This window comes from Anopheles darlingi, chromosome 2 (assembly GCF_943734745.1).
Source record: "Anopheles darlingi chromosome 2, idAnoDarlMG_H_01, whole genome shotgun sequence".
In the NCBI taxonomy this organism is placed as follows: domain Eukaryota; kingdom Metazoa; phylum Arthropoda; class Insecta; order Diptera; family Culicidae; genus Anopheles; species Anopheles darlingi.
This window is the reverse complement of record NC_064874.1, coordinates 41,758,166-41,781,579: the sequence shown is the minus strand read 5'-3', so window position 1 is coordinate 41,781,579 and position 23,414 is coordinate 41,758,166. Positions and strand designations below refer to the sequence as shown.

The following is a 23,414-nucleotide window of genomic DNA, read 5'->3' as shown; positions in this document are numbered from 1 at the left end:
TGAAATCGTTTACATAAAAAACATGTTTTCAAAATACAACAAATGAGCTCAAACGAAACTGTTTCTGGTTTTCTGGAATACAGTAACGCCAAAACGTGACATAAAGCAGTTATGACAAGCAGTGCTTCAATTCCGGCAACAATACCATCGCGGCACGTATGTAAAGTTCGTGCGGTTTGCCGGCCATCTTTTAAGCACTTTGGATGGAATGCAACATTCTGTCCACGAAATCGAACACAATCGGTGGAGGAAGCGAATCCTCCTTCTCATCATTTCAATTCCAAGGTCAAATAGTGCCAAATAAGACCAGCCCAGTCGTGTGTACGTGATCGTGCTCGCTGTCCATGATCGTCATCGTGACGATGAGCAGAACACGCGAAGCGGATCGCTGTCGTTCATTAATACTAAAGAGACGGGTATGTCGGTCGTAAGTTGTAAGTAAATCTAAAGCTTAAAGCGTAAGAAGCAGGAAATTAGATAGCTTACATCACCATCACTCACGTTACTGACGAGAGTGCCACAGTACTCGCTGTTGCCGGACTTGGCCACCAGGTTGAGGCTGAGCGCCAACGACGACGTCCCGTTACCGAAGGTCATACAGGCCGGTGTCCGAAAGTCCCGTGCGTGCACGACGCCATTGTACGGGCCGGTAAACTGGATCCGGATGTTCATCGTGCCCGTCTTGCAGGTTGCCGTGACGTGCGGCGCAAACTCGGCGTCCTGTGCCGTAACCTGTGGATGGATGGATGAAGATAAAAAAAAGGGGAAACAAACGAAGTGGTGAGTGAGTGTGTGAGAAACATGAGAAGAGCAGGAAAACAAAGAAAACCCAAAACTCCTCATCGTCGTGATATGATTTATCCGCGGAACAATACCCCCCGGCGCGAAACAGACCCTAGCGTGGGGTGTATGCGATGTTTGTATATAAGCTTTTAATTAAGGCACCGTTCTCCTGTCCGTCCAGCAAGGTGAAGGTATTTTATGCAAATCCCCGGTCAAACCACCGGTCGAACGAACGGATCCCATACTGTGCTCCCAATCCCGGACTTTCACTTCTCGCCGTGCCGCAAGGCAGAATGGGGAGCTAACGTTAAGCAATCAAACATGATGCCCAGGTGTCTCAGGGATCAGAAAATTATGCAATCTAAAACGGTTTAATGATTCTGGAAGTCCCACACAATCTTGTGCTTCTCATTTCAAACCCGATACCACCAGAGATATAGGTTCCACGACGCAGATAGTAAACGGACAGACCTTGGCCTGTGACTTTGGCATCCTCACGTTGACTGCGTCGACTAATTTAAATTTCACTCTCTAGCTCTCGGGCTTCCACCCGAACGAGCGAGTATTGAAAGTGTCGCGAAAACAATTCACAGTTCAGTCACGGACAGCGCGGTACTTCGCGCCAAAAAGTTTGCAGACCTTGCAAGTGAAAAGGTGCTGCAGCCCAAAATAGTCACGAACGTGACAATTCAGTCGATGGTTCGCGGAACTGCGACGGAACCGTCGGAACCCAAGTACCCCCCAAGGTCCAAGGTAGCAACTCTAGCAGCAGCAGCAGCAGCTCAATGTCAATCGGTTTCGTACTGGTGTTCAGCGGTACGGAGCGGACTTGTGAACTTTAACAACCGGTTCCTACCATGGTTCCGCATGGGCGAAAAGCAGTGCCGATTGCGCGAGATCGCGCTCAAACCCAAAAGTACTCCTCCGCCATCGTGGAAATGACAAACGTTCTTTCTGAGTTCTGTACGTTGCGTGGTCCAGTTTGCTGTGTCACTCGGGGGATTAATCGTGTTCTCGTTGGTGGTGCTGTTCGGGGAGTTCGAAATCCTGTTCCATTGGCACGCAACGTGGGTGTCTTGAGTTCCGCCGGCCCATTGGTCGTGCTTTTGTCCAAAGCCGATTCCAATTTTTAGAGTTCAATGTTCTTCAACGGAAAGGAGCACAGCCGTCATTCTATCTCCTCGCAACGATCGATGTCGTGCTTCTGGATCATTTCGATGTGATTGGATAAGAAGATCAATTCTCTGGATCTCGCGGAATCCGAATGTCACGGACTCCTCAACCGAGACTAGTGGCCCAGGGCTTCACACCAACAGTCGCCGCACACAGAACACATAATTGGTCATTAGTGTGCTCCAAAATATTACCGCCAAAAAACACCAATAGCTCGTCCTTGGCGAAGACAGCCGGAAATTCCCAGGGTCCGGTCCGGTACATAAATCAAAACCGAGCGAAGGTGCTAACGTGGCAAGAAAGGTGGCCGAAAAGAAATCTCCAAACAAACGGTAGCACCAATCCCCATGTGCCCTCTGTCTCATCCGCACTCTGGCGCCACTGACGTTTCCTTGGAAAAGCCCCGTCCGCCCCAAAATGATTGATTCCATCCACGATGATAAAAGCGATCAGCACCGTGGCGACGGCGTTACGGTTCGTAGCGCCTAGACCCCAGTCAACACTTATCATTTTCTCCTTCACCAGCTCCTTCCTTTCAAATCGACCCCCAAATCAAACTCTAAATTTCGGTTCCGTTTTCCGTCCGAAGAAGGTGAAAGAGTGATTCTCGCACTCGAAATTCCGATAATTGGACCATCGGATATGGCTCAGTCAAGGTTTATATGATGGTTCCAATTCCGGCGGGCACACCCAATTGATGGCCATTTTCCGATTCGGCCGTGCATGCGATAAAGGATGCTAACGGGGCACTTGGATCGGATTTGGGAGGTTCATAAAACGGCGAAATCCAAATGGATCACAAAACAATTAGCGACCAAAGTCGACGCTTGGAATGCACCGACGAGGGGACACCCTGTGCTCATCTAGGAGGCCGCCACTAGGAGGTGACGAGTTGAGAAATGCCGATCGATGTGGGAAACGCTTGAGTTAACCTCGTTTTTTCACAAGCCTACAGAAGCACCTGGTTGCTTGGATGTGGTTGCGCTTTTCCACGAACCGCGCGGTTACGAGGCACATTTCTTGTGGGACGCTTTGGGAAGCGCATGGGAAGCTTCCGCGAGGGAAGATGTGTCGTCGGCGGATACCCTCTTGGACCTATCGTCACCGTTGTCATCGTTATCGTTAATCATATTATAGAAAATGAGGCTCGCGTGTGTGTGTTTGGTGAAGATGGATACGTTTTGAGGGCTTGAGTTGTTTGATGAGCTGGCCGGCCTAGTGGCGATACCACCTGACCGCACTCTCATCTCACAAATAATAGCCATTGGACTAGCGTGTATGTATGTATGCAGTGACACACAGTCCTCGTCCGCACATCATTAGAAGGTGAACCGCAGTCCAACCGCAGTCCAACTGCTGTCCTCTAACTACGCGCGTGCACCGGGGAACCACTCTCTAGAACACAATACGAGAACATTCCACACGGTCATGCATCGGTAATTTAGCGGACACTTCATCACAACGCCACCAGTTATTGCTGCTGCGCCTGCCTTATGAATAGCGAGAGCTGGAGAAGTTGCTTGAATGTAAGTGACAAACACATGCTGGATGACAAATATTTAACAACTTTTTGTTTGCATTACGGGGAACTAGGACGAACTGCGCCTTAAGATGCATGACCACGAGGGCAACCTTCACAGATAATAAGCTGAACATTAGAACATAAGAAACATTCATTGGTCATGTACCATTAGGTTTTTACATCGAATTTCCAATGCTGAGACTGGAAATCGATCATAAAGAAAGTCTCTTTCATCTAATCCTTGTCGGACCACGATAACGCTTGTTTCAACCTTATTTTGTCCGTTCTTAATGTATCGTTACTAGCATGGCCAGACAACACAAAATAAAACATTTCATTTCACTCGCTTCGAACATAATCCCTATCGGGGAACGTTTTCCGTGAGATCATTTGCGTCGCAGTCTGCCCAGCGACCGGGCGTTGGTGGATCCCCTTGGCTGTGATACGATGATTCAGATATAATACGCGATTGCACTAACAATCGCTCCCCGCGCAATTCGCATTCAACTACCGCTGCCAGCTTATTATCTGTGACGCATCATCATTATCTATCGCCGGCTGGTCAGTTCGCCATCCGTCCCGTTGTTGTTCAATGTCATCCACGCAGGTCCGATGGAGGAATTTGAATTATCTCATACAGCTCAGCCTCAAGCTCAATTTCCTGGGTGTTGCTGACCGTGGAGTCGTTGGCCTGGTGAACCGATCAGCATGACAAACGCTTATGCAATCGAACAGTGTGTCCATAAACACACAAACACACACACACACACGCACAGACCGTGGCTAGCTGACCCAAATGGGGTGTTGGTGGTTGGCAAACGGATCAAACCACCCACCGGGCAAAGATCAACAACCGTTTTCGCGGACAGTCGAACAGTAGAAAGTGAAGCAGAAGGGCGCACAACGGCCGCACACACACTCATGCTCGGTGCTGATCGTCACATTAGCATGATCGGTCCAGGGCAGGTGAGAAAAGGGTGTCACTATGATTTGATGAGGTCCATCCGTCAATCGGTTGACAGGTGGTTGCATGTTGGTAACAACATCCGATGCCCGGTTGCGCATATGTAATGCTGTGTGCTCGTTATGTCAGCCAACCCCATGTTGGCCCTTCAACATGTTTATTCAGCTTCTCGATGTTGATCTATGATGGTGACGCAAACTGATCGCATCACATTCGACATGGTATCTCCCTTAAGTTCGCCCTTCACAGACAATGCTCCTTGGAGCATAGCACTGGAGCAGCCCTAAAAGAACGTAAAGAACCCGCTCCGTTTGTAGGTAGATACCCCAATAATAAAGCACGTGTTCCCGATCTTCCGACCGGAATCCCAAACTTTCAAAAAAAAAAAAAACCGATGCCCCCCCTTGGCCGATCTCTCAATCTCAATCTCTCGATGCATCTCGCACAGTTCACGGTTGTTTCCATCTCTCCTCAACCTACATTCGGTATTAACATCTAATCAACTTACTACCAAAACAAGCAACGGGCGGATACCGTTTGGTCATAAATTCACACGCTGGCCAAGCTACTCCCGATTCCCGTCTCGGTCTGCTCCTTAATCCGGCACCGAAGTAACGTTATCCTCCAAATAAGACGAATTCGATTATCCGAACGCAGCGGGGTTCGCCTCCAAGCCGATTACTATTTGCACGAATCAAACGGTTTACCTCATCAGCTTCAAATTGGAAGCGAATTCACAACGCGATCACCCACGACTACCACACCGGTTCGTCGGATTGTATCGATCACTTGAGGAAGGTACACTTCCCGGTGCAGGTTGAAACCCCACGCACGGAAGGTCTAGGACAACCCGAGGCGTTTGCCAAGAACTCGCTTCTTAGCTCCAGCTCCGGTTCACTCCGGTAGCATCGTATGGCGCTGCTCTTTGCTCCGTTGCGCCAGTTTCGGTCAGTTCCATTGTTCTACCGGCGGGGCCGCGATGCTGCGCCGAGGAGGGCACTATTAACCGCGCGCAGTTCCCCTCCTCCTCGTGGGTGGGGGGCTAGTGCGTGTGCATACCTACTAGCTGCAGGCCGGCAATCGCCTGCAGAGTGGCTTAAACAGTTCAGTTTTACGAGCAAGAATTAGAGCATGCGAGAAGCCACCCTCGTTTGGTCCATTGTTGTTTTTTGTTTTTGGCCAGAAGGGAGAGCGATACACTGGCGGCCAACGCCCGCCAGTAACGCCGTTGGCCATTCGGTCAACGAACGAACGAGTGAACGCAACGTGGTGCGCGCACACGCTGGAATTGACATCATGGACGGAATGGCCTTCGGTTTCGCGTTGGAGCGCGTTGTTGTGGGACGACAACGCGAAGAGCGGTACGCACCGCCTGCTCTCGGGAGTACCATCGCCCACGATCGAGGTCCCCGAGGGGGGCCAGTGAGTCAAGCCACTCAGGTGAGAATGGTGGGTTGAGCAGAACATTCCCTGTTGTCGACAAGAGACGTGGGCATGACTCCAAGTCGCTTAACCAAGGCCAACACGGCCGCAACACCCGAGGGCCACCGTGCACAAAGGTCCACTTCAGGCCGGGCCAATTCATATCATTCCACCTAATTCGGTCTCGCCTTCAATCTACGCCAGATGCTTCCAAGCTGCCAGATGGCAAGATGCCGTTGCCTGCTTCGATGCATCTTCGCATCGTTCTGGTTCCTGCAAACCACAAAACCGCAAACGCATTCTTCTCGTCCTCGTGAGGGGCTGATGGAAGAGATCCAGGACATTGTATGTGTGTGTTTGTGTGTGTGTGTGAGTTACGGCAACTGCCGGTACTATCGGTCATTACGATGAAGCGACTCAGCTCGTGACTTGCGCTGCTTTGGTGTTACTTTGTTGCAGGCCACCAATTTGCCGCCTCCGAGCATAATCGTAAAACACTGGCCACTGGCAACTGGCACTGGCCACCTCATCGTGCGCGCCATGTGCCGATGCCATACTTTCGCTGCGCTGGGAAAGCTTCCCGAAAACAACAGAAAATCCCCTCCCTCTCCTATTTTCCACCGTACAGTATTCAGTGGCGTGCACTCATTAGTAGGTCCGTTCCGTTGACGTTGTTGTTAGTAGGTCCGTTCCGGAGTAGGAAGGAAGGGTGTGGCACAATGCACGCACCACGCATGCACCGGTATGCGAGCATGTGTGTGTGAGGTTTGGAAAGTGTGCTAAATTGACGGTGTACACAGAATGCCCATTGGTGGGATGGAAATTTTCGGTTAAAACAGTGAAAGGCAAAATGCAAATGCTACCGAAAATTCGAGAAATGGCACAAACGGGCCGGGCCATGTAACGGGGGGTAGCAGTAATGTGGTAGACGGTAGTGTGGTCTGTGGGAAAATTTCTCTCCCCGGGGAAGCCCCAGAACGGGGAGAAGCGAGGAAAACGGTATTCTGTGTGGAAATGGTGCAGAGATTCTGCGAACCCTTTTTGGTTTGTGGAATTGATTGCTCAAATTGCTTTCTCCCATTTCGTGGCGATTGCGGCGCTTTTCAGAATCGCTTTTTCGGCGCAGAAGCAACGCGAAATGTTTGTTTTTAGTAGAGTCTTTTGCCTAACATGGTGTGTGCACGAGTCTTTGGTTTGTATTACTCAACAGAGGTTTTGAGAAGTTCGTTTAACTTCAGCATGTTGTCGATAGACATGACCATTGATCAAAGAGCAAATTCGTTTTTAACATCTCCACAAGAAATCGCAAACAAATAAGAATATACGGGAAGATTGTTTATCGGAAACGAAACAGATTTTATATTAACCGATAGTTGACATTAAGATCCGAAAAAATACATCCCTTCCATAGTAGGTTATTGTTTGACCGCCAAAGACATTTCCATAGATCTGGTATCTCGTGCATCCTGGGCACTTTTCTGTGGAACTATTAGCACAAACATATTTCTTAATTTTCAATACAGCCCCGCACGTTATATCAACAACAAAAAATATCTCTTATTTTAGAATGAATGAGAACAAAAGACTGATTGATATTTACTGGAAAAAGCAAATACTTTTTTGCATGACGAACGAGCGAAATTGTCAAACACAACACACTGCTAGAAACATAATCCCCCAAACGATCGATACGCGGTAGTTCGGCAAGCTAAGGTGACCGAATAAATGTCACGAATAAAACCAATCATACTGAAAACACGTTTCTTATCCTAATATTATTATCATTATTATGATATTAGACTCATTTTGGGGTTAGTATGGAGCTCCGTAGAACAACATTGGCGACCAGAAGAATGTTAATCATTCTACAATGAATGAAGCTAAGATCAACATCGGTTCTAATCACACAAACTGCTAAGGTGTTCCAGCATCCATAACCTTCAGCCTCTACTTCCATTTCCCGGTATTTGCATACACCACGTTGAACACAAAACGATCACTTCCCAGACTCAGACGCCATGGGAAATCCTAATCCATCAGTTAGAAACTAGCATCACGCGGAAAACAGCTAGACTAGCCTCCGCAAACCGTTCACACGGTCATTTCGCTGATTGAGACAGCTTTTGGAGAGAAAAAAAGGTGCGATTTACAGTTAGAAAACTATCAAAAGCCGAAGGCCCACGGTGCTAGAAGTCGTAAAAGTTCTCGGTTCAACACGCAACATGGTACAACTCTCAACAACAAAAAAAAAACATCTCGCCGCGGGCGCTGGTGGTCGGCAACCATTATCAATGCCGGCATAGCACGCGTGACGCAATCTGCAATGCCCTTAAACGAATTCGTTGGCCTAGGCCTAGGAGCAGCAGCAGCAAGTTTGCAACAAAACTCATAAACCAACAACACAACTGCCCACGATTTTAGCCCGGGCTCTCGAGGACACACAGGGAACGGACCTTAAGGTGTAGGCAAAAGGTTTAAACTGTTTTCCCCTTGGACCGGATCGGGACCGGATTGACCGCAGTTGACCGTTCAATTGTGTGTGCTCGAACACGGGCCGAATCCATCCCTGGTTTCACTCTCACTCGTTCACTCTCGCGCCATCCCTTATATGGTGCGGTTTTGGCCGGGACTGGCCGGGAGCACGCGCCGTCCACTGAGACCCTTTTTGCGTTACCGGCTGGGGGAATGAATTATTTAAAGGAAGTGCACCAGCGCGGCGGACATTGCGATTGCATCGGCTGCGCGTTCGCAGCCCGGAGGTTCCCTCACATCATCACACACAATTGACCGGCATCCAGCGCCTAGCGTGGCGCGGCCTGGCATGGCATGGCACCGCCGTTTGTCGCTATTTCGAGCATGTTTATTACGAAGCCAGCGGGTGGTAACAACATTCGCCAGACACGCTGCCAAACGAGCGCGTACGAACGAGCATGTCCAAGAGCATCAAAACCCCGGCCTGATGCGGGCCCCGGTGTGTCCGCGTGGACAGACCACAAGATGTCGAGAACGCGGCCTCTCGCGGAAGATGGTGTTTTATGACAAGCGTTTCTTGAACTGTGCTGCACTGTGCTGGCCATAGTCAGCATCCTTAGCAACGGTCGCTATATAGCTTGCTTTTCCTCGCCGTTGACATTGTTCTCGTTCTTCTACTGCTCTCTCTCTCTTTCTCTCTATCGAGTAACCATTCCTCGAGGGGATTGAACACGAAACAACGTAATTCCGAGACTGGCACAAAGGACTGGCCGGGGTGCGTACCGCGTGGCCACCAATGGGTGACCGGACCGGACACCATCGCTCAAAATCCGATAACAAAATTCCTTTTCGCGCGCCTGCGTTGTGCTTGGATCACGGAAATCGGCGATCTTGGGCACACGATTTACCCACCACGACCGCGAGTCCGACCATCATCTGTCCCTGCGACCACCACCACCACCACAATGGCTCATTACCATTGAAAGCATTGGCCGCGACGGTAGCGCGACCGACAGCAGACTGTCCCTTTGGTGGCCACCCGTTCCGATCCGAAATAAATGATTAGCGAATTGCGTACGATGTATATGCGTGTGTGTGTGTGTGTGTGTGTGTGTGTGTGTGTGTGTTGCGTTGCGCAATTGCTGCTACATGAGTTGCCATGGTAGCAATCGCTAGCTGGCCACCATTTTGGTAATCGCGCGTCACACGCGCCCCTTGGTACCGACCAGAAGGGAAGGAGCGCATTATTTTCGTTAACAACGACCAACGCCATCGGTGCACATTGCACGAACCTCGGGCAGGGGCATTGGTTTCGGTACGCTGGAGGACGCTGAGCCACCCAAGGACCAGGACCGCTAGATGGCGAGGCCTTGAGGCGACAAGCGTGCGACAAGCCATTCACCCAGTGAAAAGGGTCTCCGCGGGTTGTAGAATCCTATCCTGGGTCTGCCCCCGGGGGTCTGCACATGATGAAAGGAATGTTCAAATTAACGGGCAATTGTGGTCGTGTAGTAGTGCACTTCAGTCAACCCCCCAAAAGGTTTATGCTTCGCTTTCGACAGCACAAAACCGATCAGTTCAATCAACTGGTCTATAGTTTCGTGTTTAAAATCTACTTTGAGCTCCAGTAGGGGGAGACTGCTCCTCGTGTGTTTCCCTCTACACGCCCAAAAGACATTAACATATATTCGTTCATGACCTGTGTCGCAATTTTACAATACGCAATACAGCACAGTAAAGAGCTTTTTTACAGTAAAGAGCCTTTACTTGGCAGTCATTTTGTGAGTTATTAAACTTTAATAAAGTGCTTGGACACAATAGCAATTTTGTTTTGTCGCGTCACTTATTTTGACAATTCTTTTCGGCGAATTTTCAACGCTGAAGTTAGAAAACGATCGTTAAGAACATTTCGTTCATCTTAATGCTACCTGACAATGATAGCAATTGTAATTCAACTTCATTTTGACAGCTCCTAACGTAAAGTTGCGATCGTCACCAGGAACCTTAAGTGTGATAAGTATCTAGATCAAAACACTACAATTTGTTTTCAGCTACATCATTCCCGGAATAGAGATCTACACCTTTCTCTCTGTCTTTCTCTCTCTCTCACTCTATCTAGTGCTTAAATCCTCTGCTGTACACTCCAAACGAGGTGTTTTCGAACAAGAACCTTTGCCATCCGCGTCGTCTTTGCGTCTTAATTAATAAGTACAACCACTTCTTGTACCACTTTGCACCAACCAGAGCGGCAACTGTTGCCGTTGTGTGGATCAGATCAGCGTCGCATCAGGAGGTCTCGGACAAAATCAAGCAACCCATCTTCGCTCTCAAATCGCGCCGCACCGTGCCGCGCGTATCGCGATTTCTCGCGTTCGTTCTCATCTCTCCATCCATCCAGTCTGGCCGGCATTCTAAAGGGCAGGAAGCGGAATGCAGTAGCATCGTGGCGTTGTTAGCGGCGCTTGTCACAATCCAGCTCCAGGACTGACGCTGGGGGTGTCCCGTTACCCGTGCTTTCACTTATCAGCTCGCGATCGTATCGTGCTGCGAACGCGGAACGTGCGGCATCATCACCGCCTCCAACAATTAATTACTCCACATGCTCCAAGCTGCTAGCTCCTAATTGTTATTTCGCTTCACGGAGCAGCATCGGCACCGGCGGTGATCTTGGAGGGATGTGCGCGGATTCTTATGACAGTCACGCAACAGCAACACACATCACAGCGCTTGACAGTGACTGGTGCGGCTTTCACCAGAAACAGAATAGCAAGAAGAGGGCACCGCTAGAGCAACGCTAATTAAACAATGAGAAAGGTTTGAACCAGCTGTTCCTGCGGCCAGAACCAGCCAGCAGTGGCACTGATTGATATTTGCGTTGCACCTGCCGTACGGCCCGTCGTCGATGCGGATGAAGGTTTATGATTGAACGATCGGAAATTAATACCCTTCCACCGAATGGACCCATTCCCTAAGCCCATTCGAGCGTGACTTGCCGCTGCGCAGTCGAAATGCGCAGTCGATCACCATCACTAATTGATGATCGGTCGATCCGCCCCCCTTCTAATCGAGTAATAGTTCTGCCCGTGGACTGGAGGCCAAAGAGAAGAGAAGCTCTCTAACGGCACCATCGACTCCGAAAGGTCCTGCCAGTTCGGTTCCGATTGACTTTCACCACCGGGCACACCGGTTCTCACATTCTTTGTGCATCGGTGCCTTCTCCTTCTCCTCCCTTAGCACGATTAGGTTGAAATTGGATTTTAGCAAATTATGCTACTCTCTTACCGCACGACCACAATAATGCCGTAACACCTCTCGTCTCGCAGAGACGGAGACCCCACGGAAGGCGAAGAAACCAATTATCAGAACTCGCACTAAACAGATGTTGAGGCGCCTCGTTGTTGGAATGCGAGGCACGGCGCCGCTACACGAGCTCATCCATGTTGTTAAATTAGTTAAATCGCTTAATAAGAAACCTCTTGTCATGCAGAAGGCAAGGGCAAATGGGAGAAATGGTTCTGTTGTTGTTGGCTGGTTGGTGGTCGGAACATGCGGTCGTGATCGTATGTGGTTCTGCATCAGCTAGCCCCTTGCACCGTACCGGTGGCAACTGAGGCATCTCTCTCTCTCCCTCTCTTTGTTCGGTTTCGGCCGCTTTGCGGTCACGCTGTAAGCCCAGCCTCACCGTCTTTATCATTACCGCAATCGGCTTCGATAAGCTTCGTTGAGCGGTGTTGGTGGTGGTCTTAGTGGCCACAAACGGTATGTAATATCCCTGCTGCTAGTAGAAATAATCTGCACGCCCACCGGTTTTAAGCTGCCACTTTGCCACCTGCACCTCAATCACACCCGGCCAGTCCGGGAGTCCAGTTTGATCGTTGTGACCGTTTCAGTGTTTCACTTAACACAACACCTGGCAAAGGTGATCGAAATGTATACCAGTGTGCGCCTTCTCCCTTTGGCTACTATCTTAATCACACCGTCGTATGTCTCGTGACCATAGTGGCCACCCCGGACCGAGCTGTTGGTGGTGTCCGTTACCGTGCTACAGAACGGAACGGAACGGATTGGATCGTAGCTGCGAATTGCGAAATCAATATTGTTTATGTTGATTGCTTGCACTCGCGACTAGTGTCTTGTGTTCAACACAACACAATGTGGTCTCCACCACCATCATCTGACTGCCCACGGTCGGTACGATCAACCTGGAGGCTGGAGCGGTGCAAATGATTTAACTCCCGGTTGGTATTCCAGCGCCCTTCGCCCGTCCTTCGTTGATCGTGCGACCTACGCCCCGCATAATCGTTTCACTGTCGCTTGCAGGCTTATGGCCCTTATGGCCACCACTCCATCCATCCGCAGCGCAGCGCAGAACGGTAGCCCTAAAACCCGTTGCAAACCCCCCGATACGGAGTGGTCGAACGAAATCAAACGACTGCAACGCACGGTCGAGCGACGAACCCGAAAATGGCAAACTCATTTATTATTACTACTCCGCTAAACCAACGCAGTCCTGTTGGGGGCAGGAATACAGGCACCACAGGAGGGTAGCTATAGCTACTTTGTGTGTCTTTCTTATGCAAACGTGTTTGCTAAAGCGATCGTGGTGCGCTGCGAACTGATGAAATCCACAACGAATCTGAAACGAACTGTCCAAGCCAATCAACCGATCGGTCACGATCTCTCGTGTGTGTGTGTTGCTGTGGTTTGTCAGTGGGCGCGTGTGTGTGTGTAGATGTTTTTGGATACAACAATTACAACGGCACCCCCCACACCATGTGCCACTCATCGCGATCGAGCTGATAAATCATTGTCGAAAGGGTCGAGCACGCCCTACTGCGGTGCGATACTCGTTAACACGAGCTGCATGTCCCTCGTGCTGGCTGATCTCGTCACATTCCCGTGTGAGGCCACAAGGAACCAAACACACTCGAACGTGCGAGAAGCTGGGGAAGCAACACTTTATGCAACGAAGCCATCCACTACTGCAAACGAGCGACTCGCGACGGCGAAAATGATCGAGAGCGCCCAAAAACCGGTTTTTTTGCCAAGAGCTTGCCAACGGTTCGAACGGTCCGAATGGAATGCCAAAATGTGCATTGCTTGCAGGATGCTGCCGGGTGCGGGCAGTGGAAAAATAATAAGAAATCGTTGCAGCTCGCAACCAATCCTTGGCCGAAAATGGTGCCTTCGAGCGCCGCGTCCCGCTCGGAAGGGGTTTTATTCGTAACGTAACGATGACGCAAGAGGGTGCTGTTGCTGCAGCTGCAACAACCTAGTCGATGCACGGCCAATTCTGTACACACACTCCAGCACCGTCTGTCACATGTACGATCGCCACTCGTCGTGATGCTAATGAGCGTACGGAGGGAATCGGTTCGCTGCCTTGGCGCAACAAGACAAGGGGAAACCGAAAGCAAAAGGCTTCGCAAAAGGGGAGAAAGTTACGGTGTTGAGGGACCGGGAAATTACCTCGACCACGGGATGTGATTATCCCGACGGAGGGAAAATGCTATCATTTTCCACAACTCGCCCCATTAATAAGTCGCTCCACCACACGGAAGAGCGAGTGGACGATTACATGCCGATCGATTGATTGCTATCCCTATACTGTCCTGTCCATCTCCACGATTCTTTGAGGCAACAAGTGTGTGTGTGTGTTAGAATTGCTGGTCTCACGCTAGCCACTAGCGGGCCGGCTTCTAATGATGGAGAAGGTGTTAATTGAGGATTTCCCTTGGCTCGTACGGTGCCGGTGCGCTAGCTGATGCGTCGGGCTGATTAGGGGCGGGAAGACACTATGATTATGCTAATCAGTCAATAGGAATCGCCGGGAAAGAACGAAGAACGGGGAAGTGACAAACGAATACTGGATAACAACACTGGACGACTATCGACTATCGAGTTGCGATCAGTTTGCGTGTTCTGATCGTCAGAACAGTACACGCGTCGCAGTTGATTCGAACACATTATTCTTCCTCTTCAGCAGCAGCACCAGCAGCAGCAGCAACGGCAGCAGCAACCACCATACTGGTGATTAGCAAAGCAAATGAAGATTGATCAGATAACGTTCGCAAGGAAAGGAAAAGATTAGAAATCTCGCCGTTGTGTGTCTTGTTTACTTTTCCGTTTTCCGCAAACCAACGCGCAACGCGCCGTTCATTGGTGTTTATTTATCGTTTTCTCCCCCTCGTCTCTTCCTCGCCAATTCGCTAACGGTGTTTTCCATCTCGCGGTGTTAGATGGCCAGCATTAAGTGAATCTCGTAATCGTAACCATCGTGGCCGATCGTGGTCCATCTTGACGCAATTATTTGTGTTGTGTTGTTGGAGGAGGTGTCAAGCAATGGCTACCGATGACGCCCTTTTTTGCTCTAGATCTGCTCGGTGTGACCCTAGAACTCTCGCTGCCTCTCTGCATCTGGTAGCGACAACAGCAGTAGCACTTTCTGCTCATTAGTATTCCGTACGGCAGCAGCGACAGAGCAAACAGCCGAGACACGGCATCGCATTCACTACTTCACATAACGCCGCACGGCTTCCCATCACCACCACCACCAATACACGCCCAATCGAAACAATAAAAAGTCATAAAAAGCGCGGCACAACAACACAAACCGCGGTAGTGTCCGCGCACGCGAAACTAATTCCGAAACCGGAGCAGACGAATCGAGGCGCGCGAGGTGGCAATCCGACTCGGCATCCGTTTCTGCTGTACGACTCCACCCTGAACCACCTGTCGGCGGCCACAATTCTACACAACTCTTCCCTCTCCCCCGTGGAGCGCATCTCAAACGCAAAGCGTTCGTAAATAAAAGCAAAATGGCCCGCAATGCCACACCATGCCACGCCACACCAGGCCAGGCCTCATTACCGGCACGGTGCGTGTTTAATGATGTCGGAAGTGAATCGCAAATGAAATCTCCGACCCTCGGAGCAGACGGACGGATGGATGGATGGTGAGCGATGGTGAAAATGGTTCGCAACGAGAAGAAGGGCAGCGACGGTGACTGCGGTGGCGGCGGCAGCAAAAAAAAAAATAATCAAAAGCACACTCCCAAAAAAAACGACGGCCCTTGCCCTCGATCGGCATGACGCAGCATTCGAGGAAAGACCCTCGAAACTAGATCGCTTTCCGACGGGGCTGCCGATCGAGGAAACACTTTTCACTCATTTCCTGCAGCTGCAGCTGCAGCCATTGAACCTTTGCAACCTTTGCTTTGTTCCTGGCCACGGTATGATCGCGATCTTTACTGCGCCTAAATGCCAGCGCTCTAGAATGCTATGTTTTGTTCTAAGATGGGACAACATCCTGAGGCGTATCCTTTCGTACGATCACGATCACTTGCCAGCGGAGTGCCAGCGGCGACAGTATCAGAGGTGCCAATGTGTTGTAATGTGTATGCTGTGTTCTGTATATAGAACAGAACCCCCGTTGCGGTTGGGGAGTCCATTCTGAAGTGTTACCCGTCAGTCAGATTCCGATCTAGGGATCGGTTGCGTTGCGTCGCAAGACGACGCTGGTCAGGATAATGGGCGGCGAGGGCCAGCGAGGCGTCGCTGGCATGTCGCTTTCCCTTCCCCATCTGTCTCCCTTCTTTATAATTACCGAAGATCAATCAAAAGGCGTCGAACGAACAAAACGTTGCGTACACACACACACACACGGTCGCTGCTCCTGCTGCTGGTAGTCTGCAGAACCTGCGGGACTCCTGTATCAATTATCGTCAATCATCATCATTATCGTCATCATCTCCGTCGACATCGACGTCGTGAGTTTTCCTCCTCCATTCCCCGCTTTTCAACGTTCACCTTCTCGTCTCCGGCCAGTGTTCCAGCCATTCCGGGCATAGGACAAAGCGAATCCGACCGCACCGAAGGCAGACCGAGAACACATGATGGGACTGTGTGGCCTCTGCGAGAAGATCACTTTCGTTGCGAATGGGATTTTAATTTCTTCCTTCCACGGTGGTGGTGGTGGTTGTGCAAGATCGGACCCCAAGGATTGCCTCACGCCAGAGGAGCTCACGCAAAAATCCATTTTCCAAACCGTTTCGCGGGGGGAAAATTAAATTATTAAAACAAACGGCAAATGGCGATCGCCATAATAGCCATCACCGTCTGCCACACCGGAAGACCGGACCGGAGCTAAAGCGGAGTATACGCCTCTCACTCTCACTCACGGGCGACGGGTTCAGGGTATGGCATTCCATCGTAGGCGTCGAGTGTCACCTACGATCGAATTGGCCGTCGATCGAGTAGCAGCCGAACCATTACGTCATCTCTCGCGTACGTGCTGCTCAAGGTGAGCGGAGGCGCAGACCGTCGTCATCTCCGTGGGTTCAACACCAGCACCAGAAGCAACCACCATCATACATACATGTCCGATCAACTCATACACGATGCCGCCGCCGTCGAGGTCTGAGCGCCACGTGAAATTTGTGGATGCCCTCGGGCAGTGGCCGTTCGAAATGTCAATCGATTTCCTGGCCCATTCGTTGCATAAAGTGGGGAAAATTGCTTTATCTCATAGGTAGGATCGTGGCCGATACCCTGCGCCGATAGCCCGCACATACCATTCAACCTTTTACGCGGTCGCGGATTCGATCGGAAAGGTAAGAAGTAACTGAAGCCGCGAAGACCCAAAACCTGTTCACCTTGGTATCGTGTAGGTGCAATGGTACGGGCCCGGCCCGAGGTGACTTCATGCGCCGTCGCCGTCTCCTCCCGGGGACCCTTGAAGGTGGGAATGACAATCGCATAGAACGACGTGAGGATATGTTTAAATCATTAACGAATTACATGTACCCAGCTTTGGGTTTAGTGCGGGTGTATAAACGACAACAACGACGACGACAACGACAACGATGCAGGTTGCATCGGTGCGTTGAGATAAACAGAACCACCACCTTTGTCACTATACTCCACTCTGACCAAACTGCCCACGGAAAAAGGAGAACGGGGGGAAGACACAAAAATAATATGTTTTATGTTTGTACGCTCGGACGACACACGCTAGCATATTCTGCTCAACATTCACCTCACGTATTCCTTACTTGTAGCCTTTTTTCTTTCGCTTCGGTGCGTTCTTGCTCGTTTCAACGAAATGACGTACACCTCCAGCCCTCGACACACACACGCACACTGTCGTGACTCATCTTAAGAGCAGCAGCAACGTAGCAGCGACAAGATGATTTTCGGGGGAAGTCATAAAAAGTCATGAGCTTCAAATTCCTCGAGGGCACTTTCGTCGAAAAGGGCACGCAGCAACAGTAACCGCGTTCGTATCTCCCTCTTCTTCTCAACTCTTGCTTTTTTTTTTCGACGCAATGATGCATGATCGTGTTTCGTTGGCCGAAAATCAATTGCCAGCGATACGGCGAGCTGCAATTATTGTGCGCAGAGCATCATCATCATCATTATCATCATTATTCGTTAAGGTTAAATGAAGCCCTTAAACCAAATTTATGCAAACTGCTATGCATGCATGCAAAACGGTCCGCGAGCGCGCTTATGTGTCTGAAGCCTTGCAGGCTCTCTCTCTCTCTCTCTCTCTCTGTCTCTCTGGCGAATCGCCTTGAACAGCGAAGCGTCCTCAGTCGCGAAAACCCGGCGTCGGCGTCATCTCGTTGCAACGACACTCAACGACACTCGTCATATGCATAATCAAGGGCCGCCGTGCTAAGTAACGGGTGCTGGCGAGAACCGCGGAAATACCATCGCGATCACACAAAAAGGTACGCCCCGGGAAGGCACGGTGGCTTTGGCAGGTTTGGCAAACGGAGCAACTCAAAACACTCGCTAAGTACGAGAGTTCCGCGGAAGGCACTTTGCTCGGAATAGCGATTGAGAAAAGAGCCGTGTTGTGGTCTCATTGTTGACTCAGCGCATCCGAGCTCGGTGCCCGGCCCTGCCCTGCCCGGTGTGGCCATTGAGTCAAGAATGAGGCGAGATTCTAAGGAATTTACTTATGCAAATACGCGACGCTTTCCGTCGCTCGCGATGACGCTGACGGTTTGCGAGGACAGCAGAGAGGAAAGAAAAACATCATGGCCACTTCCGCCCAAAGGTTTGGGTTGGGTGCTAATGGCGGGGCAGGTAAAACACCGAGGACATCTAACTGACTCACCTGACCGACGAATGCGCCAAGAACCGCGAGCAGCACCGTTACTGTCATCAATCGCGCTGAGTAAGAGTCTCTTCTGTTGACTGCTGCTGCTGCTGCTGCTGCTGTTGTTGTTGCTGCTCCTGCTGCTGCTGCTGGTGTCGCCAGACGGCGACAAACATCGTCTCGACTCATCCTGTCAGCTTGTAGTGCAGACTGTGTTTTAGCACCTCCGTCTGCGATTGGCGCGATCTCGCGAAGTCAGTGTTGCGCACTTATATTGCGCTCTAGAACGCAAAGCCCTCTTAATACAACAGCTCCTCTTCTAAGCGCACACACGCACACACACACACGGGCACACAACACAAACCACACTGGTTGCTGGCACACAATGGCTCGTTTATGGGGGGAAGCTTTTCCCAGCAGCTTCTCACTCGTGGCCGCTCGTCGGAAGCGCCTCAGTGCTCTGAATTAAACTCCAAAAATTCTTCAATTAACCGCTGACCTGCCTTCCTCTTTCACTTTACACACACACACGCGGGCGCGCACTCGACGGATCTCTGCTGTTGCCGAAGGAAAACCGCAAAGGAATGGATAGATGGATGGAGATGAATGAGTGAAATTGGATTTTGGAAAATTCTGGATTTTCCTCCTGCTGCTGCTGCGGCGTAGGCTGCTGGCCTTGGTTACACGCGCACGCGCAAACCATCGCAACGCAATCATGGCCCACTTGATGGTCATGGTCTAAAACGATGGGGAACGGACCGTAGCTCCTATCGCTCTAACGCTATCTAAACGCCTCACCGTAATGGCCGCATGCTCGCGCGCTCACGATGCGGCGACCAAGGCCATTAAGACAGTTCGGGAGCATTAAACATTTTTTCGGTGGGTGTTCCGGAAGAAGCGTGAGGAGTGGGAGCTCATAAGTAAAGCGATGCGTGCGGGATCTCCGCTACTGCTGGTGGTGGTCATCGTCGAGTTAATCGAGTAACCGAGACCACCGTTGAGTTCCCGGCAGGGCGCAGAATGGACACCTGTATGATGAGCAAATGGTCTGTGGATGGCCATTCCGTGCCAAAGCGAAACAAATTGTCCACAGAACGACTTCTAACGTTCCGTGGGAATGGAGACGCCGATGACACCCCCCTTAAGGTGTTCCGAGGCGCTGGCCAAACGTTCACACCATTCGCACCCATCCCGCAGCTGCATAAGAACGGCCGCTTTATGGTGCAGATAGAAAGTAACGAGAGCGAGAATGTAAGAATGTATTGCTTCCGCCGAGGCAGCCCCCCACCCAAAAAAAAAATCCCGTAATACTTATTTGTAATTCAAAACTGTCAAAACTGGTGCGTTGGCCCCTAGGTCTTGGCCGTGAAGGAGGTCCAGAAAAACATCGCCTGCAAGCCAACAACACCGCTGGCAACCCGGTGTTACTACACCCTGGAAGCCATGGAAAGGCGATTTCACGACCACGAATCCGTTTGCGTTTGCTGCAGACCGGCTGTCTGCGCCGGCGGAGCCCCGGAGGTTACGTGTCATAATGTCGGATGGACGCTGCCGGTGGTTTTTTTTTTGAGACAAGAAGGGGGGTGGGCGTGAAACCACCGAAACCATCCACCGCGATGGGCTTTTGTCCACCCCGATCCACACGACCCCACACCGGACCCCCAAAAGCCCGGAATGGGAGTGATTGGTGTCAGGTAACAGTGAAGTGTGCATACTTTGGATAATATTCGCGCAACACCGGCCTCCGCCGCCGGTGGTTAACGGCCACCGGTTGATGGACAGATGTTTCGTGATTGGCACGTCACCGCATGAATACGCAAGTACCTTCCTTTTCTCGCGGGCAGTTCCGACGGACACAAAATGCAGATTAATAAGCGCATGACAGCTCGACAGACATTCCTACCTTCGGGTTGCGATGCGTCAATCTTTTTTGTAACGGGGCCGTAAGGCACAACCTATGACCTCGCGGTTCAACCGTTAGTTTGGGGTCCCGAAATTCCCGAACGTTACACACACACACACACTCGGCAGGATATAAATTGCCGGTCGCAATGGGTTGGCAGTCCGTACTCGGGGCACAGGAACATCATCCGCAATCCGTTACACTAATTAATATCGTAAACTGCGGCTTTCATGGCCTCCTTTAATCAACACGTCTGCGCCTCGCCTCCGTATGCGGTGCCGTTATGCCGTTTTGGGGCTACAACCGATAAAAGGGAGCGATATTGCGTGGCATAAGGGTCCATCAGCGGCATCATGTTTTCTATTATCACTGACGTAAGCGTCGGTGGCTCACGCGAAACATTCAACCGACATCCACTGGTAACGCCAGTAGCCCCCTTTAGTCGTGGCGATCTTCACGAGCAGACAGACGACAGACACGAAGCGCAACAGTTCGGCCGGTGGATCACTAATTAGTTGCGTTCCTGTCCGACCGCCTCCCTTCCCGATGTGGTTACAAGACAAGCTCGATCACTAATTCTGCCGTCGACTCGACTCGAGAGCCACGCCGAGGGAGTGCGCCTTACCGGGCGACTTGAAATGGATGTTTTGATAATGAGTATTTACTTAATCGGCCCCGCGGGGCCGAGAAGGCCCAAGATCTGATGAGTCGTAACGGAGGACGGGCATCATCGAACCATGGGCAGCACTTGGTGGTGGTGACACTCCACAAGCGAGGGACCACATTTTTAGCAGATGAGGTAATGCCTCGGATTGAGTCACGAAGCAGCAGCAGCAGCAACAACGACAACAACGAGAAGATGTCAAACCAGACTTCGTCTCCTTGGTGCTGCTGCTGCTGCTGCTGCTGCCAACAGTGCGACATGGTTACGGGCCTTACTAGGAGGAACAGGAAGGTGGACAGGTGGAGGAGGAACAGGAAAAAGAAGCTGACGCCAAACTACAACAAACTCTCTTGCTGGTCGGGATTTGCTTGCTTGACGGAGGTGCCAAGACCGAGGCGCCAAGACCGAAATGCAACATGCTTGCCGTTGTTCCGTGCGCCTCGTCCTCGTCCGCCCTCCCCCCCGGGACGAAACATTCGAACGAAACGTGTCAGAGCACAGACCGTGAGTGTGTTAAGCTAATTCCTTCCTACATGTTGCCTTTCCTTCCTTCCTTGCTTCTCTCCTTCCCGGACACCATGTTGCACGAGGAAATGCGTCCCGCTTCGTTTCGCCTTTCGCAACATGCAATCAAGCAGTTGATATGCAGTGGATCGAGCGCGCCGCAAAACGAGCGGTCGAAAGGAATCAGAAACAAGTCCGAAACAAAAAAAAACGGTGCCGAGAGCACGGTTTGCGGCCAAGCGCGTCACTCACTTTCAGTTTTTAATGCGAACTCATATATTACACATTCCGACTACCCCTTAACACGCGTCACGAGGAATGTGTTACACGCAGCGCAGCTCACCCCTCTTGCAGCCGCGCCTTCCTGCACACACTACTCGGTTGGGGCCTTCCTTCCTGCCTGCCTGCCTGCCCGCCTGCCTGGCCATCTCGGCTAAAGGGTTTCGGTCCACTGCCGGTTTGGTCCCTTCTGTCCGCTTGCGTAACAGCTGCTGCCGCGCGGAATGTTGACCAATTCACCATTTATGGCCAGCGTGCTGTTTTGTTGACGTCGTTGTCGTCATTGAAGTCACTAGGGAAGCGTTCATACGTTCCTAGCTTTAGAGTTGTTTGGTAAAGTCAAACAAAGTGCGATCATCACCTGAAACCACGGCAGCATCACAACCTCAGTGACCGCCGTTGGCGCCATTTGGCAGAGACACACGAGGTTGCTGCTGCTGCAGAGCAAAAATCGGAAACACAAATCCCTCGATCGGTGAATGGCAAATGGACCGTTGATCGAAACGCAGACAAACGCAGATTGGAGTCACGCGGAAATACCACCACTAGCACTAGTAGCGTGGCGTCGCATCTCGCGCTCACCGCTACACAGCCCAACTGTGTGCGCGCGCGCTCGCGTGGAGAAGCCCATCATCATCATCATCGCCATCGCCATCATTGCCATCATTGGCATCATTATCCCACAGCCGCCAACACGTTGGAGCGCGGCGAGAAGTTGGTCACTTGGGCGACAGTAGCGTTTGCCACTTTCCCGACTGACCGACGAACGACGGATCGATCCACCGAGTCTGCGGAGTGGGTTCGTCGCTTGGTGAAAAAACTTGACTCTTTCGTTGTGACCTTCATCGTAGTAAACGCTAAGCCAATCTGCTGTCGTAAGGAGACACACATATCGATCACTTTTCCAGTCAGTTTAAAGTGCAAGTGCAATGTGGAAAAGCAGTCGGGAAACTCGCGCACACACACGCAGTAGCACTGATTTTCCTCGTTCATAATAACATCAGCGACGGTAACGCGGAAACGCAGCGAGAAGCACTCGCAGTTGGGGCGGCTGCTGGATTGTTGTTGTTTGCCACCACCCACCACCCTCGCGCTCTCTCACATACATTCTTTTTCTCGCTATGCACAGTTCCAGCGCGACACAACAACAATGCACTGCACTTTCCACTTTTCGCTACAATCGCTTTTCCCGACCGACGAGTGTCGGTTTTGTGTGCCACTGTGTTGGGCTTCGTTCTCAACACCTGGGGGGGAGGAAAACTCCCTTTTTAAACCTTACACGACGTCAACATACCAGACGAATCGCGAATCAGCGCTGCGGGATCGCGAACCACACCGTTCAACATTCGAGAGTAAAGTAACGCATGTTGGAGTATGGGGAGAGAATGGAGGTTTTAAAAAAACTGAACTTCACGCAGTAGTTGATCACCTTCCGTGATCGCGATCGTTTTCAGTTGGGGCCGTTTGCGCGGGCGGAGTGTTTAAGTTGGGTTCAATTTGAAGAGCGCTTGAGTTTGTGGGGTGAATGATTAAAGACCGGAGCTGTACTTACGCATGGTTTTGATGTTTTTAAAGATCATTGAACCTGCTTATGTGCCAGTAGTTTTATAATATGATTGCC

At 50.9% G+C, this 23,414-nt stretch overlaps 1 protein-coding gene across 4 annotated transcripts in view; it reads right to left on the bottom strand.

Moving 5' to 3' along the window:
* Positions 1-23,160, bottom strand: part of LOC125949332 (uncharacterized) — a 39,379-nt gene extending 16,219 nt beyond the window's left edge. The window contains exons 1-3 of one of the 4 annotated variants that reach the window (XM_049676292.1): positions 23,088-23,160; positions 18,462-18,997; positions 487-732 (exon numbers count right to left, since the gene is read on the bottom strand). In XM_049676292.1, the coding sequence (XP_049532249.1) occupies positions 487-732; positions 18,462-18,632 (417 nt within the window). In that variant the 5' untranslated portion in view covers positions 18,633-18,997; positions 23,088-23,160. Of the gene's footprint in view, positions 1-486; positions 733-18,461; positions 21,185-23,087 lie in introns of those variants that run through there. The other 3 variants (XM_049676293.1, XM_049676294.1, XM_049676291.1) reach the window with 3 other exon arrangements.
* Between the last annotated feature and the right edge of the window lie 254 nt (positions 23,161-23,414).